The sequence below is a fragment of the Colletotrichum truncatum genome (assembly GCF_014235925.2).
Source record: "Colletotrichum truncatum strain CMES1059 chromosome Unknown Contig_0005, whole genome shotgun sequence".
Classification (NCBI taxonomy): Eukaryota; Fungi; Ascomycota; class Sordariomycetes; order Glomerellales; family Glomerellaceae; genus Colletotrichum; species Colletotrichum truncatum.
The window spans coordinates 190,312-206,975 of NW_027222402.1; the positions used below are offsets into that span (position 1 = coordinate 190,312).

At 52.6% G+C, this 16,664-nt stretch overlaps 4 protein-coding genes across 4 annotated transcripts; 3 read left to right on the forward strand and 1 right to left on the reverse strand.

Annotated features, from left to right (window-relative positions):
• Positions 1-1,022: 1,022 nt before the first annotated feature.
• On the forward strand, positions 1,023-2,807 carry CTRU02_208052 (allantoate permease; the record flags this gene model as incomplete). Its single annotated transcript, XM_036729188.1, has 4 exons — positions 1,023-1,382; positions 1,440-1,902; positions 1,961-2,318; positions 2,372-2,807. 4 exons carry the CDS (start codon positions 1,023-1,025, stop codon positions 2,805-2,807), a joined length of 1,617 nt encoding a protein of 538 aa, XP_036579020.1.
• Positions 2,808-4,226: 1,419 nt separating this feature from the next.
• Positions 4,227-6,623, forward strand: CTRU02_208053 (bud site selection protein; the record flags this gene model as incomplete). The annotated part of the gene is made up of 5 exons (XM_070205020.1): positions 4,227-4,249; positions 4,308-4,434; positions 4,495-4,625; positions 4,682-4,962; positions 5,014-6,623. 5 exons carry the CDS (start codon positions 4,227-4,229, stop codon positions 6,621-6,623), a joined length of 2,172 nt encoding a protein of 723 aa, XP_070061095.1.
• Positions 6,624-7,543: 920 nt separating this feature from the next.
• CTRU02_208054 (uncharacterized protein) lies at positions 7,544-8,023 on the forward strand (the record flags this gene model as incomplete). The annotated part of the gene is made up of 1 exon (XM_036729186.1): positions 7,544-8,023. One exon carries the CDS (start codon positions 7,544-7,546, stop codon positions 8,021-8,023), a length of 480 nt encoding a protein of 159 aa, XP_036579018.1.
• A 477-nt stretch (positions 8,024-8,500) lies between these two features.
• On the reverse strand, positions 8,501-11,923 carry CTRU02_208055 (nitric oxide synthase; the record flags this gene model as incomplete). The annotated part of the gene is made up of 6 exons (XM_036729185.1): positions 8,501-10,546; positions 10,607-10,745; positions 10,796-11,109; positions 11,159-11,235; positions 11,287-11,387; positions 11,442-11,923. The coding sequence occupies 6 exons, from the start codon at positions 11,921-11,923 to the stop codon at positions 8,501-8,503; spliced, it is 3,159 nt and encodes a 1,052-aa protein (XP_036579017.1).
• Between the last annotated feature and the right edge of the window lie 4,741 nt (positions 11,924-16,664).

Below are 16,664 nucleotides of genomic sequence, written 5' to 3' on the forward strand. Positions count from 1 at the left end.
ATACCTTATCTAGACTCCATCAAACATGATTGATAGTGTATTCCGTAAGTAAGAGATGAATGAGTGAAGAAAAGATAATAACGCCGGATGAGCTGGATGCTCGGACAAGTTTGGAACCCGCTCAACCGTGACTTCGGGTCATGTTCTGGTGGTTTTGCAGCCAGCATGGCCAAATAACTTTGACGAGATTCTGCCAAGGTCTTGGGTCTGGAGCCATCTGAAGGATTTTGCTGCTGTGGGGTAACCTGAAATGACTAGCCGCCTGTAGTTAGCTTACAGGTGGTCATTGGGGTAAGACTAGGCATTGTGAGCGTCTGATTGGGTGTACCCCGCGTAAGGGTGTAGTGACCCCTTCTGGGGTTGGGCCTGCTGGGGGCCACCCCATAACCTCTGCGGCGTGTCAACCCCAAAAGTTCCAACAGGAAAGTAGACCCGGATAGTAATTGCGCCAAGACATCTAGCTGGATAAATCCCTCTTTGTCGGCACACCTCTTTCCCGAAGTGCGGCAACAGCCTGCTGCGCCAAGGTCTTGGTGTTATCTCATGGCTTGCACGGGTCGGGATCGTAGTGCCAAAAACAGCAGAACAGCCGATGTCGCATTGCATTGTACCGATGCTTGTTTTACGCCACGCCCGCAACGTGCACTAACCCGGTCAAATCGATGGCGAGTCGGAAGCGCTGCATGAGTCTTGCCTCAGGTTTGGTGCTTTCCACGACGATTCTCAGCCCATCAATAGTCTCCTTCGGCCTCTTTTGAGCCGACAGGACGCGAAGTGAGTAATGGCTATCTCCACAGCACTAACGTTGTATCCAACATGCCCGCGGGGAGAGAAAACTCTGGGGCCACACGGGGTAATCTGGAGTCTGGAGAAGTCCACGCGTGGAGGAGAGATCCTTAAAAGACCGTGGACGCCGCTTAATTTTTTCTGCTCTCTCGCCTTGTGAATCTTGACACCTTCCGTCCTTCACCTTGACAAGACACCTTCTTTGCTCGCCAAACACCCCCCGGAAGTTCACAAAGATGGGCAGAGCCAGCCAGGACGCCGTCCAGGCCACCCCCGATGCCATCCGCAACTCGGATGAGAAGAACACCGGCGCCGACGCCGCCCAGATCGAGCGTACGCTGTCTGGTGCTGACGCCAAAGGTGAACATGTCAACTACGACCGTATTGATGGCGAGCTTGCCAAGTACGCCGCCGGTGATGGCAGCATCGTCATCACTGAGGAGGAGAACAAGCGCTTGAAGAAGCTTATCGACAGACGCGTGCTTCCCATCATGGTCGTCACCTACTTCCTCCAGGCTCTCGATAAGGGAACCATGTCCTTCAGTTCCGTCATGGGAATCCGTGATGATATCCCCGCTCTCAAGGCGAACACAAACGTGAGTAACAGAAGCCTTCAACCTGTCATTATGAACAACTGACTTACAAATCCGCAGTTCGCCTGGCTTACCACCTGTATCTACCTTGCGGTCCTTGTCGTCGAATACCCTACCAACTGGGCCATCCAGAGATTGCCTGTCGCTAAGTACCTCGGTTTCAACATCCTGGCATGGAGCACTGTGCTGTGCTGCCACGCCCTCTGCTTCAGCTTCCCCGCCCTCATTGCCGTGAGAACTCTGCTGGGTATCTTCGAGGCAGTCTGCCAGCCGGCTTTCCTTATCATGAGTTCTATTTGGTACAAGCGTGAGGAGCAGGCTCAAGTCGTTACCTACTGGTACATGATGAACGGCATGCAGCAGATCTGCGGTGGTCTTCTGGCCTACGCCTTCTCCCACATTAGACACCCCAGCTTCCTGGCCAACCCGGGTAATGCGGCTATCCGATCGTGGCAGGCTATCTTCATCACCTACGGTTGCGCCTCCTTCCTGTGGGGTATCTATGTTCTCCTTATGCTTCCTGGTAAGTGTTTATTCCGATACGCATCGAGCATGAGTCCAAGTTGCTAACGTCCCACCAGACAGCCCTATGCGTGCAAAGTGCTTCTCCGAGACCGACAAGAAGCTCATGGTTGAGCGTGTCCGTTCCAACCAGACTGGTCTGCAAAACAAGAAGTTCCGTGCCTACCAGGTCAAGGAGGCCTTCCTGGACCCCCAGACCTACTGCTACATGCTTATCCAGATCTGCACTACCCTTCCCACCTCTGGTCTCGGCGCGTTCTACAACATCATCATCAAGGGCTTGAACTTCTCTCTTCTTGAGACTCAGCTTCTGGCTATGGTTCTCGGTGCCATCATCATCTTCACGCTGATGACGTCTGCATGGATGACCAAGAAGTGGAACCAGAACTTGATCACCATGGCCGTCTTCCTGATCCCGTAAGTCCGCCGACTTCCTCGACTTGGAGAAACTTCTAACTGACCCCTCCCAGTTCCTACATCGGTACGATTGTCATCATGACGGTTCCCAACACGAACAACGCCACCAAGGCCGGTCTCCTGATCAGCTACTGGATTATCTTCACTTTCTGGGCCGCTCAGGGTCTTGGTATGTCCATGTTGACTCGTAACGTCGGTGGCCAGACCAAGAAGTCTGTGTGCATCACCATGAACTTCCTGGCTTGGTGCGCTGGTAACGCCACCGGACCCCAAGTTTTCTTCGACGGTGACGAGCCCCGCTACCTCAAGGCTTTCACCGTCCACCTTGTCTGCTACTCCGTTCTTGTCGGAGTCATTTGCTTCCTGCGCTGGAACCTGATCTGGCGCAACAAGAAGAAGGACAGAGAGTTCGGTTCCGAGATCGACACCACCCACGGTTTCGATGATTTGACGGACAAGGAGAACCCCAACTTCCGTTACATCTACTAAGGATGAGGAAGTTTATTGTAATTTAGCGCTTGGAGCAACTCCACTTAGGGGGGATACTTGGAGAAGAATCTCGCTTTAATTAGCATAGCGGAAGTTCTTACGAGAATCTTCATATCTACGATTGTAATCATGAAATAATTATACCACCATAAACTGCGCCATCCAAACATTTAGTGCTCTTGTTGTTGTGAACTGCTAGTCAGCGCTGGTGCGTTTTGTGCTCGCTTTTGGATGGGAAGGGTGAGATTGAAAGTCCTGCTGTGAAAGGGGGATTGTAGAATATCGGTGAGACGGCAATCATCCCATACATGGGCCATCTGATCTCGGTCTCGCTTTGGAAGAGGAAGAAAAGGCTTGCCGCCCTGCCGTCATTAGTGGAATTAAGACCGGAGTTTCTCGAGAGCGAATCCTACTACCACTCTTCCTTCTAGAGGATGTATGCAAAGTTACATCCGTAGTTCCGAACCCAATAGTGCTTGGAAGGCACGCATGCATGTAACAGGAGCTGTCCGTCATTTGCTAAACCTGGTGAATTATACATTGGACTAGTCCACATACTCCTCCGGTCTTAATAAGAAAATTTCCTTTCCTACTTCCTGCGTTCCTGTTTTTTTTTTTTTTTTTTATCATATAATTAAATCTTTGTCAAGTACAGATACAAGGGTAAGCTAAACTGACTTGGCGGTTAGTATTCAGAACATCAGCCACGCCGTTCGTCAGCCACATCAACTGAGGCTCAGGAGGTGATGTGTCCACTTAGCTGCCAAGCAGCTTTCTTGACACATGGCCCGTGCTTTCAGCTTCATTTGACAGATCAGCTTACATAAGAACTCCTCAAGAGCTGAGCAAACATGGCCAGGAACATGGCAAACCAGGTTTCGGCAGGTCCACACTGGCAACGCAACTGTATCGGTCCAGCTGTGGCAGCTCCATTCAGGCTCCTCACCAGCCTCGCCTACCAATGATGTTCCTTCCTATTGTTCCCTACCGCCCACTGCGAACCCAGTAGCATTGTTCCCAGCCCACTAAAAGTACAGCACAACTGTAGCAGAGACAGCAGTGGTGGCAGGTCCTCCCACCTTGTCACGAGAGAGTCCAAGCTCACCACCTGCCCCAAACAACAAGGTACCCATCTACCTCTCAATTGACGCCGCACCTCCCTCACTCTGGGACAGGCCAGGCAATCAACCATCCCTCGCCAATCTCACCGTCCACAAATCGACTTGCGATCGATCAATCCCCGCTGCCATCCCTCTGCTCCCAGCCATCTCCTCCGCGTGTGACGCCCGACTAGAAGCTGAACTTCTGTCGCGCACACATGCTCGAACCTGAACCCCCTAGCTCTCCAAACACCGTATCCTATCGAGCCTTCTCCTGCCCATCCAGCGCCGCCGAAGCTTGACACGCAACACCGCCGCAATGGTTGCGCCGGCCGTGCCTGAGTTCGTCCACCGCCATCTACTGCTACGATTGCCACTCTCATGCTAACGGCTCTTCCAGGCTTTCAGAAGAGATTCTGTCTGAATCAATTGACGCCCGAACCGAATCCCTCATCTCCCTGCGCGAGCTTGGCCCCCCTGATCTCGTCCACCTGCTGAAGCAGGCTACCAGAAACCCTGGTAAACAGGTATGCGATCCCAACCCACCATCGATTTTGCCATTCATACTGACCTCTCACCTCCTACAGCTCGGAGTCTACCATCATGTCACCGGTGTCGACGCCTCCTCCTCGGCCAGTCTTGCCGCCTACATCAACACCCTGACCTATCGCGAGCACGGCCAGACCGCGCAAACAAAGATCTCGGAGGGGCTGTACTGGTATGACGCACCGATGCGCAACGTTTGGCGACCTCCCCTACTGATGCCTTTGCTAGCTGTTACAATGCCTTTTCCCGACTCGACATGCGGGTGCACGTTACGATACCTGGTACTGTCGAGAGTTACTGTGTGGATGAACGGGGTGAGAAGCGCAAGGCGACAGATGACCTTTGGCTCGAGACCTACCTCTGCAGTGTCCTGAGAGCCTACTCCTACGCCGATGATGGAAGTGGAGAAACCATTCGCAAGATCATGGGTGTGCGCAGATTCAATCCCGTCACCAATACTGAAACCGAACACCGTTTCCTCAATGCCGCTGAGCAGCTCTTCTTTAGAGGTTTGTAGGGCTCTGCCACCTGATCTTGTTGTCTTACTGACACCCTTTCAGGCTGGCAGCTCGGTTCCGACTCTGTCGTTCAAGTGCCGAACAATGTCTCGAACCATCTGACCGCCGGCCTCCTGAAGTACTTCCAAACGACCGGACGCTATGCCTCTGGCATCAACCTCTTTGAGAAACTGAGGGACCAGAATATTGAAGTCTCATCTCTCCTGGCCAAGGTCTTGTTCATGGGCAACGAGGAGGTTGAGGGCGTTAGAGTGCTCCACAAGGCACTAAAGGAGTCGCCTATGGACTACGTTATGCTTGATACCCAAGCCGAGTTTCTCTTGAAGAAAGCCCAAACTGCCGCCACTCCCGAGCAGAAGGAGGAGAGGCTCCGGTTGGCTCTGGGATGTGCTGATCGTAGCACTATCGCCGCCCCTAGCGAGTTCGGCACTTGGGCAAGGTTGGCACAAGTCTACGTCGCCATGGAGGACTGGGAGAACGCCCTTACCATCCTCAACTCCTGTCCGATGTTTACATATCAGGATAAGGATGCGCCGCAGATGCCCGAGCCGAAGGATGTTCATCTTCCGACCCTCCCGGAAACCCGACTCGACGAGATCGATAGCGAACCCGAGTCGAGATATTCCGAACAGGTTGATGCTAGTCTCCTGAATCTGCGGGCTGCCGTCTACAAGGGTACATTCAAGCAAGCCTACAGCATCCTTACGGAAATGACGGCAAAGATTGGCTGGGACCAGCTTCTCAAGATTCGAAGCACCGTCTTCGTCATGGAGGATGAGTACCGTTCTGAAAAGCAGGATGTGCAGCCTCAGCGCAACCCGAGCATCGATGGTCTTCGGGGAACACCAGACCCTACGACAAACGGAGATCAGTCAGACTCAGACTCGGACTCAGGTGCAGAGACTGAGGCGAAGAATGAGAAGGATGATACCAAACCAGCGGACACCGAGTCGACTGCTGAAACCTTGGCAGCGAATGGAGAGGCAGAGGGCGAGGCCGTAGAGAAGCCCACTCATGCGATAGACCCTGGTGAGCTAAAGGGTGATGCCGAAAACGTAAGTAACAATTTTCTTTGTCGACCTGGCTACAAGGGGCTAACATATCTTCAGGGTGCCCAAAACGATGACCATCTGTCTAAGTTGAACAACAAGCGGTTGTGTGAGCGTTGGCTGGACAGCCTCTTTATGGTTCTTTACGAAGACCTGCGTGTCTACACCATTTGGCGCACGCAGATGGCCCAGTACCGGGCGCAGTCCATGCAGTACAAGAAGTCGGCCGAGGAGTGGGAAATCCTTGGATCGCTCGCCGAGAGACTCCAGCACACGGATGAGGCTGTGGAGGCTTACAGAGCTTGCCTCGCCTCTAGGTTCAGCCCCAAGGCCTTGACTGGTATTCTCAAGGTCTTTGAACAGAACAAGAACACCCGTGAGACGGTCGCATCTGTTATCCGACTTGTCACCTGGCAGTACAGGTGGTACTCGGAGTTCTCTCCCGAGCTCCTGCACACGATTCGGACACTTATCGAGGATGAAGGCGCGGTCAAGGTCAGAAGCATCATACAGGCTACCAGTTTACCGCAAAACGTTCTTGACCTCACCCATCATTACGCTGCTCTTTGCGCCACCTTCCGCAGCAGCGGTACCGATGGCTAAGCGCAGGTGGAAGGGTAGAGATGTGAGCTCAGCAGCTGACAGTGTCAGTCTGCTGATAATGAGTTGGGGGGTTTATGCTTCAGTATCTTCATGCCCGGGACGAAACTTGCAGGATTACGACTTGGTTGCTCATGTTTTTCCACCGCAACAGCGTGCATCTCAGCAATGATATTAGTGCGCTGTGTCGGATCCTCTAAAAGCATGAGCCACGGCTGTTTAGGCCTCAGGACTGTAATGCAGAGTTAAATGATACCTTGTTCCGTAAACAACAGTGCCTAAGATTACCACAAATTAGAAAATGATGGATTTCAAGCATGTGCTACTTCAAGGTGAGGCAATGGGTAAGGCGACCCAGCCCCACCAAGCTGACAGCCACCGGGGGAATTGACTCGACACACGGAGCCCTCCCGGCGCCGGGCCGTTCACCGAAACTACCTCAGCTGGAGTACCCCGCTGAGTGCAAATCCAGGCGTGCGCTGATGAAGCGGCTTTTTCAAGGACAGTTGATATCACCTCTACGTCAAAGTTTGTTTGACCATGGTCTTTTTGGAGGGGTTTTGGAGTCCTGTGGCGCCCATGCGGCGTCAGACCCTTTCGATCAGTCTCGATGAGATAAGTTGTTCCCCACCAAGCACCACAAATTGGCGGGTAGTGAAATCATAGCACAGCAACCAAGTGAGATCATCAAGATGACGTCGACCATAAGAGTTCAGATGGCGAGCGTCGACAAATACTACATAAGTTGAAGTCTGCAAGCAGTCAGTAACCGATATCAGCATTACAGCATCAAGCAACAAATACATTCCATCTATTTATACAAACTCGACCACCAGGAACACCGCGTCCTATCCCAACTTTCATCACAATACATACCATTTACACTCCCATCACAAATCACAATCACATCAAATACAATCAACATGGCACCCTCAAAGGACCAGCTCAACGAGATCGCCGCCCAGGCCCAGCTCGACATGAACACCTACCAGTCCAAGACGGGCGAGGCCCGCGCCATGGGTAACGACGACGCCGGCGTCTCCTCCGTCACCGAGCGCCAGTTCCCCGGCGCCTCGGTCAGCGTCCAGGGCGACCCCACCAACAACGTCTCCTACAAGCCCGAGCAGCCCCCTAAGGACCCCGCCCAGAATGACGACGACGTCGTCCCCGCCAAGAAGATCTCCTCCCTCGGCACCCAGGACCAGAAGAACGACGTCCTCCTGCAGGGCGAGGGTGCCGTGAGAAACAACGTCGGCACCAAGCCCCCCGGCGTCGGCGGCAGCCAGTTCAAGGGATCCGACTACTACACCCCCGAGTCGGTGCCCGACAGCATCTCTGCCGAGGGATACATTGCGCCTGAGAGCGTGACTCAGGCTTCTGCCGAGGCCGAGAACCCCAGGTAAATTTGGGAAATGGCGTTTTTAAAAAAGATATATGGAATGGGTGGAGCGATACCAGGCATTGTATGATTTGAATAGCCATGATGTATAACAATTATGACAAGCCCAATGGGCCATGATTCAACATTATATCCATGTTACCTATTGTGAATCTGTGATGATGCTTTTGATTGAACTAGCTAAATGGTACTAACATGTTCAGACGTACTTGACCGACTTAGTGGCCAGCAATGACAGGTTGATGTATCGTAGATATGTTCACTATTTCATAGACATAACGGGCGGAAACGTATGATGAATGTGCTCAGTTGTTTTTTCCGTGTGCTTTCATGCTCAGCGTCCTATGTGAGCTCTCATCCTACGCTCAATTCCAAAACAAGAATCGCTGTATGCAACCAAAAACCACCCCCAACGCCTTGCTTTTGCTCCATAAGTCGTTACGTCTATACCATGCGGAAAAAAAAAAAAAAAAAAAAAAGCTCAAGTAGCAGGCTGATAAACATCAGCAACGAAGCGGTCGCCCAACGCCTCTCTTGCATCCCGTCCCAAGACGTCGCTGAGGTTATCCAAGAAATCGTCAACGGCCTTTGGCCTCGCGCACGCAAACACCAGCGCCCCGTCCTCGACGTTCTTCTTCAGCTGCTCCCTCACGCCCGGGTCGAGCATCGCGTCTTGCGCCCGCCTCTTTTCCTTGTTACTCCCCGTCAGCCTCAAAATGTCAAACATTCCCTCGTCGTCTGCTTCTCGCACCGCCTCGCGGACGAGTTCCTCGTCCGAAGCCTTGAAACCGGCAAACAGGCTAATCGAGGTGTTCTGGACGGGCTTGCCCAAGGAGTGCAGCTGCTCGATGCGGTTCTGTAGGAGTCCCCGCACAGGAGCCATGCCTGACCCTGTCGTGAATATGATCATCGGCTTATCCTGGTTTTCCGCGATGGCTTCCAGGTGTGCCGACGGGCGAATCTTGCAGGTCACAGCTCCAAAGGTCTCAAAACAGTTGAGGTATCTATCGGAGAACCGCCCGTTGGTGTGATGTTGCACGAGCAAGTCCAGCGTGTTCCCGTCTGCTCGCTTGGTTCGTAATCCGTCAGAGGCGATGGAATACTCTCTCGGCTGAATGGTCGGCATCGCGCTGCAGAGCACGTCCAGCGTCACCGACCGTCTCCAATTCGAAGGAACCAGGTGGACCGCATCCTCGATGGGGACCTTTGTCAAACTCTCGGGGCGCGAGAACGAAAGGCCCTCCGCCCATGCTGCGGTTTTGAACGGTTGCTCCAAGTCGGCGAAACGCTGTAGAAACTCGCCGACAGTAGGCTCGCCAGGGAGGTCCAGGGGCTCGTCGGATCGTAAACCAAGAGCCTCAAGTACACGAGAAACCTTGTTGTTGGAATTCGGCGGCAGAATCCATACACTGCCCATGGTGGGATATTCGCGGTCTCCCAAGTCCAGGGTGACCCTCTTCATACCGCCCGAGGCGGTTCCAACCACTGGTTGGCCGACAACTTTCGCCTGGAACCACGGCCTGGTATCGAAGGGTCTAACGGGCCGAGCAGGCCGCTTCTCGCTACCCGTTTCCTTGATCTCGGAGTTGGTCTTTTGCAGCGCCGCAAGACACTGCTGGGAGAACTGGCCGAGAACAGACCACGGCGGGTTCTCGGCCGCGGTGTCGGCTTCACGCATACCGATGAGCCTCTGGGCATCCCCTTTACTCAGCAACTCTTCAATGTCCATGGCAGCCTGGTTGTAAGTGTCGGGGTACTCGAGCGAGCCATTCGCGAAGATTGCGTACCGGCACGAGAGGCCCCTCGGGTTCCTCGACACAGCGTCGGCAAACGCCTTGCCGTTCTGAGGAATCTCACCTCGGCCCGTGGTGCTGGCGACTATGATGAGCACGTCGTCGACGTCGATCAGGGACACGGGCAGGGCGTTGAGGGTGCACGGGGCCACGACGGTGCCAAGCTTGGGGTTGGCATCGCAGGCGTGCTGCAGCTGCGTGCACAGCCTCTTACATAGCTTGATCGCGACATTGCCCGAGCTGCAGAACCCAAGGTAGATCCTCCGCCCGTGCCCCTTTGGTGACAATGGCGACAAGGGCGTGAGGGGTCTGGCCGGCGGCGGAATTGGTAGGAAGACGGCGCCGGAGGGGGATATCGGGGTGATGGGTCTTGTGAGCGAGATGGACGGCACGGGTATGGAAATGTTGAGCCTCGAGTCTCGCGGTGTGAGTGCTCGCGCGCTGCCGGCCTCGCGCTCTCGACGCCAGGCCTTTATCGGATCCTGTGCGTGACGGCAGATGAGAGGCTTGGGCTGGTAATTTGGGGAGCCGCCGCGGTGCCAGATCGGGATGATTGAGCCTTGTGGAGGTGCGATCCAGTACGGGTCTGAAGGCAGGCGGAAGCCATTGTTCATTAGATGCTCGTCATCGAACTGCGTGAATTGTTCTGCTGCGCCTAGGGAGTCTGACATTCTGACGCCAGCCTGAGCGAAGGACCAATACGAGGCGTAGTTGAGCTCGAGCTGTGCACGAGACTGCATGACATTGTAAGCAGGGTCCTAGTGAGTTGAAGCCAGGTGAGGAGGGGTGCTTACCAAGACAGCCAGACGTTCATAGTCTGGTAGGTCTTCGACGTCCCTGTCGACAAGGCCGATGGCCTTTGCGATCTGTGGAAGCGCGTTGTAACGGAATTGATCTGCGAGGTTACGAACACCAATCTCGGCATCCATAAACCTTAGAAATGGGTTAGCCGAGTCATTATGGCAGAAGCAAAGTTAACTTACCACCCGATGAAGGGCGTTGCAGTATATTGCACGCCACCAATACTGAAGCCAAGGCGGCTAAGTGCTGGTGCGGGAACCCAACGCAGGCCAAGGGTCTCGAGCTCGGGATGCTTGGGATGGCGAATGTGGACCAAAGGAAATGCGTCTTTGGGCAGTTCAGTGATGACGGGATCCTCTCCCTCCGCCATTGTGACGAGGGGGAGCAGGTCCCATTGCGAGCGGAGCTGGGGCGGCGTCCAGCCGAGCTCAATGATGGCATTCGTCAGCTCGACGTTCGCGGGGTCTCCCATGATTTCGCCGTTAGGTTGTTGATACTTGAGTTCATGTTAGTGGGGACAACTTTGAAGGCGATGCACAACTTACACCTGCGAATGACAACAGCTGTGAGTTCCAGATCATGGGACCGCGGCTGTTGACATCTCTGGGCGGGAAGACGAATACTGCACCACATCAGTTAGAACTAGTCGGAAAATCGTGAGAAGAGTATTCACCTGTGGGGTTGATCTCGCCAAAGTTGTAGGCCACTCTGAGGTTTTCAATCAAGGTCTCGGCCATCTTCTTGCTTGTGCGGACATGCCTCAAGTCGCAAAGTCTAGAAAGTCACATTAGCATTCAGTCATTTCCAATGTCCCGAGAAAGCACATACCTCAGGTTTCTATACTCTGATCTCATAATGCACTTTCTCGCATGTTTCCAAGCCGTTCGGATACCAAACTCTAGCTCTTCGAATGTTTGCGTCCAAAGACCGCCCACAAGACCATCCATTGTCGCATGTGGTGCCTCTGCTCCGCAGTCAGACGCTACTGCGAACCTGCCCTCCTGTGAGTTCTTTTGGATTTCTTGAAGGACTTCGTGTGCGCGGTGGTGGAGTTGATCCATCGTCAAGAGCCCATCCTTGTACATCTGCTGCAGGAAGTCGAGCGCATCCTCGCGGACTTGGGCATAAGACTGATTTCGGCCAACTCGATCCTCGTCCAGGTGCGTCATCCGCCCTGACTGGCAAAACTTGGTGGTGCATCCAGTCGATGAGAGAGAAGGGTACTGCTCTCGAATATTGGCAAATTCCTGATCGACCGAGATCGGCCGTGGAGCCACCGCGACGGTGCTCTGAAGAAACGGACAGGCCATGTCTGCCCTATGTGAGATGATCGTTTTATTGGGGGCAATGGGGTAAAATCGACTGAGACGTCGAGTGCTTGTTTTTCCCCGGATTTTCAAGGGTCACTCAGGTCCGGTGACCAATGCATAGAATGATGTGTAGAGGAGGTCGGCGTTTGCAAGGGCAAGTCAGAGTGGAGCTCTCGGTGAAATTTGGTGATGGACGGCATTAATGCATATGACTAAGTCGAACACGGATGAAGCTCTCTTTAACCACTCGAATAAGAGAAAAAAAAGAGGATGAAGCCTGGTCTTATAAGACACATAAGATGCAGCTAATACCAAGCTGAAATCCGGAATGATGAGATGACTGACTACTGTAGCCTACCATACCTCAGCTTCCAGTTTCGGCCAGCATCACCGTCTGATATTGGACACACTGGTTCTTTTCTAAGCCACGGCGCCTGACAGCCCGGCGCTTATTGCACTTCGATCGACGACTTGCTTCGGGAAGCGCCATCCGGCAATGAGGGCTACTTTGGGCAGGTCAACATTTCTTAGGCATCCGGTGCGACGGCTAGTGGATGGCTGAATAACTGCAAGGGGCTTTCGAAATATGCTGTTCGGCTCCCCTCAGCCAGGATGTTTCTTCCCAAAGCCACCGCCATGGGCGATACCCCTCCATCACGAATCCTGGAGAGTGTCAACATGGGGCTCCAAGTGGGGGATGACGCCGGAGAAGCGTCCTAGCGCTGCCCACGCGAATGTGTGCATCTGGTGGCATTTCGGGACCGATGACATTGAGTAACCGACGGATAGAGGCTGAGCTTCTTCCGCTCTCCGTTGACCGTATGCACGGGCATCGCCCAGCTGCATCAAAACAATGGCTTTCTTTAACGCTGGCCAAACTGATTCCAACGGACCTCTTCCAGGTTTGTTTTGCGAGCCAAGTCCAGCCCTGTGAAGCTTCGAGCCTAGTTTGGCATGGGCGATTGGACATCCGCGAATGGGAGTTGGAGAAGCTAATTCGAATTAGTTAATAGATGCAACCCTGGCTGACTTCAGCTGCGTCTTGGGGTGCCTGCATTCCTAGAGTTATTTGGGAAACACAACATTTTGGCCGTATTTACCTGGCCACGTTCAGCTGCGTTAGGCTAACAACTTCTGTCCACCAGTAGGTGTTGGACACACACACACACAACTGAATACCGAGGGTGGGATCGGGATCGAATGTAGTGACCCCCCCTTCTCTGGAGCCTTGTCACTCAGTCAGACGGCGCAATCCATCACCATTTCCCCCGCAAAAATCCTGAAGCACGCAACTTGCGTGGAAGCCAACGCGATTGATGCATCAAAAAGGCATCGATTGCATGCCTAGGCTTTGTGTGGCGCTCTTCCAAGGTGTGTTGTCTTGATTCTCTGCCACAGAAGCTTCCACGGGACTTTCAATAGCAAACTGGTGTATCTTGGCATGAAGGCGTTGGTGAGTTTCTAAAGATGACAAGGAGGAGCTGTGCACACAACCACATGAGCACTGATCTAGAAGTTCTGCTAGTTGGAAAAACAAGATGACGACCTGCATTAGTTTACTGAGCCCAAAAGTGCGAGCCAAGGGGCTGTACGTGCAGCCAAGCTAAAATGTGACTGGAAGCTGGATCATCTGGCACTCGCCTCAACTTCATAGAACCCCTCGAAGAAACCACATGGCAAGGAATTAAACTAGAGCTCGTTTCGCGAAAACGGTGAAGCTGTTTGGAGTATAACGGCTCGACGGGTTCGTTCGGTCGCGAAGCTCTCGTTTGCTAGCAGAACGGAGCGTGAAACCCGGGCAAAGTGTCAAGGCGGTGGCACTGCATACTAGTAGTTGCCCGGATGAGATCTGCAATACCGAATGAGACAGCGGTCCCGACTCCCGGGCCGCCCTGGGAGCAATCCATAACCGGCGATCCAAGTGTCTCCCGTATCGACTAGTCGTGCGCTGATGCTGCCAATGTCTTTGGATCTGTCGACCAATAACGGTAAAGCGTTGCAGGCCGTTTCTTGTGTCGACGAAGAGCTCCCGAAGCTTTTGTGACATCGCCAAGGATTAAAAGTGGCTACCTTGAGCCAAATGACACTTGCCATGTAGTGAATTCCAGACAGTGATGTCGATGCGAAGAAGGCGACTCGTCAGGACACCGATGGCGCACGAGACATATGACCATCATCTCCTCGGTCTGAAATGAGGGCAGTGAACAAGACAAGTAGTAGATGTTCTTCCATTGGGAGTGACCTTAAGGCGCTAGCGCAGTCAACATGTGCAGATTCCTGATTGTCTTACTCTTGCATCACGAGGGTTAAGTAATTGGCTGAATTGTTCCAGCCTACTGGAACCGCCGAACTTTTGGCTTGCTGAATAAGCTTCAGCTGGTTTATGAGATGGTAGCTGACGACCTCGAAATATTGATGGTGTCGGTCGCACCGATTGTGTGAGAAGTTGGTACAACAACTTTCATCGAAGGAATGATTGATGGGGTGACATGTAAAATGATGGAGAGCTGGAGAAGCTAGAGTGGTTGAGTGGCGGATAAGCCACCCGAGCTGCACATTGGAGAAAGGCCATTCTATTTACACATCAAGCCGGATCCGTGCGCTACGTTTCCAACCAATTGTGATGTCATCCAAATATCTTATTCAACGGTCGTCTCTTGACCAGGATCATCTGAGATATACATCTGAAATATACTGCTTTTGCTATAGAGCATCCATTATGGGATATTGCCTAATTAAATTACTACTCCGTCTGCTACACGCCGTGCCCGTCTGATCCTGTAAACATTTGCAATAAAGGAGCACAGCAGGCTTACACATATTACGGAACCCAGGAGATATCGACGGATGAAACTCGATTGGCAGCCATATATTAACCGTCATACACTGAGGAACGACTGCCCATGAATCACCTCGGTCATCAGTACACAAGTGCTCAAGGTAAATCGACAAGTGGGTAGCTTTCCCGTGCCGTCAACATCAAGTTTTGCCCAGCGCATATTTCTGATAATGAAGGAAGTGTAATAGAGACCTCTGATGTCTCATGATGAAAATTTGGCAGAAATACCAAAGGTAGGTATTCCACACGAGCTAGACACATTCAAAGTACAAACTGGCAATGCTCTGAATGTCGTTGAAGGAGAGCATGACCATGAATGGGCTAAGTTATATGATAATCCTGCCTTTGTGATGCATCAGCTCTTAGATTAGATTTAGCAAGCTGCTGCATTGATTCGAAACCGGGATGTTTAATCATTTCGAAAGATGAGATGGAACTGTAGTGGTTGAGAGTATGCTGGCACACGGCTGAAATTCATCCATAAGCGGTCGAATATGTCAAAAATGTTGGAGACATGGTCATCGAATGCCTAGGTCTATTCCTAGGATTTCTCATTCAAGATATCAGACAGAAGGTCAAGTTAGTCGCTGACGATCTTGCCCAGCTTTGCCATGTAACGGATCCCATCCAACTGACGGTAACAAAAGCCTTCGAAGAGGCCTCCAAGACAAGCCGCTGTAGTTTCTAGATATCAGTCAAGGTAGAGTTTTACTCTGGATTTTTCTTGAACACGGGCTTTGGAGGAATTTGGAGTGGGTTTCGCGCTTCTGTCGGCTGCCCTGGAGTGTTCCTGTTCCATACGATGACAAAAAGCTTGGCTGTCCCGTTACCCCCGACTGGGCCAGGGGTATTCTCAACATGCATTCGTACCCATGTCCAGTTGTCGTCCCCGTCCCTGTGGCCCCAATAGATCTGCTTATTACATGTGTGCTAATCCCGGGTGGAGCCCGAGAATGGAGCCCGATAATGTCGGTGCCTAGCTCAACGTCTTCTGTTGGCTTGTCCTCGACTGGATTCAATTTGAAATTGACAGTTGCCGGAGACCTTTCGGAAACGCCGTTCTCCATGGCAATGACCCCGTTAGCTTTCTTGGTATTGAGAAGATGACTGTTGGCATCCTTGCTGGCAGCTATGATGTTATTTCTGAGCGGTAGCCAACAGAGCAATTTGATATTGACAACCTTGCTGGGATTGGGGGCGGTGAGCTTAGTGAATACCCCCGTATTCGACGACAGAAGGCCAATAAGAATGCTCTGAGAGGACTCAAATTGTGGAGGCGTCTGTCTGCATGCTATACCCGGTGGGCATTGTATAAACGAAAGATGTATCCAACAGAACGGTCGAGGTCATATTCCTGTAAGCGATCCTATCATCTTCAGCAATGCACCATGCTCCCAGAAGGGTAACATTAAATGGAGCAATTTCCTGTCGTCCCCTTCCACTCATCGACGGGCTCCACCGCTGAGGCTGAAGAGCCTCCCTAGTGTAGATGCATTTAGGCTTCCACGAGTGACCCTGATCTGCTCAAGGACCGACGCTCCACCATCACTCCACTTTCCACGGCGGCCTGCGTCTTGACCGTCCTGAGTTGTCTACGGCAAAGGCATCATTGGTCGTCCGCTACCATAAGATAGAGACCGTCTCGGTGAAGGAAGAGACATGATACTTCCCCGGGTTTTAAAGCACGTTGGATAGGCTAATCCTCCTGGAGCGCTAAACGTTGGTGGCGGTTGGACAGGTTTGCATTGCCGAAGGGTCTTTTGTCTAGTTCATTGCTTGTTTTCCTGTACCATTCGGGCTCCATAATTACTGATGGCGATAGAAGACCAGGTCTGATTGCGTCTTTCTACTATGGCCTCGCCTCCGCACCTTGTGGCACACGCGAAGACATGGTGAACAAGG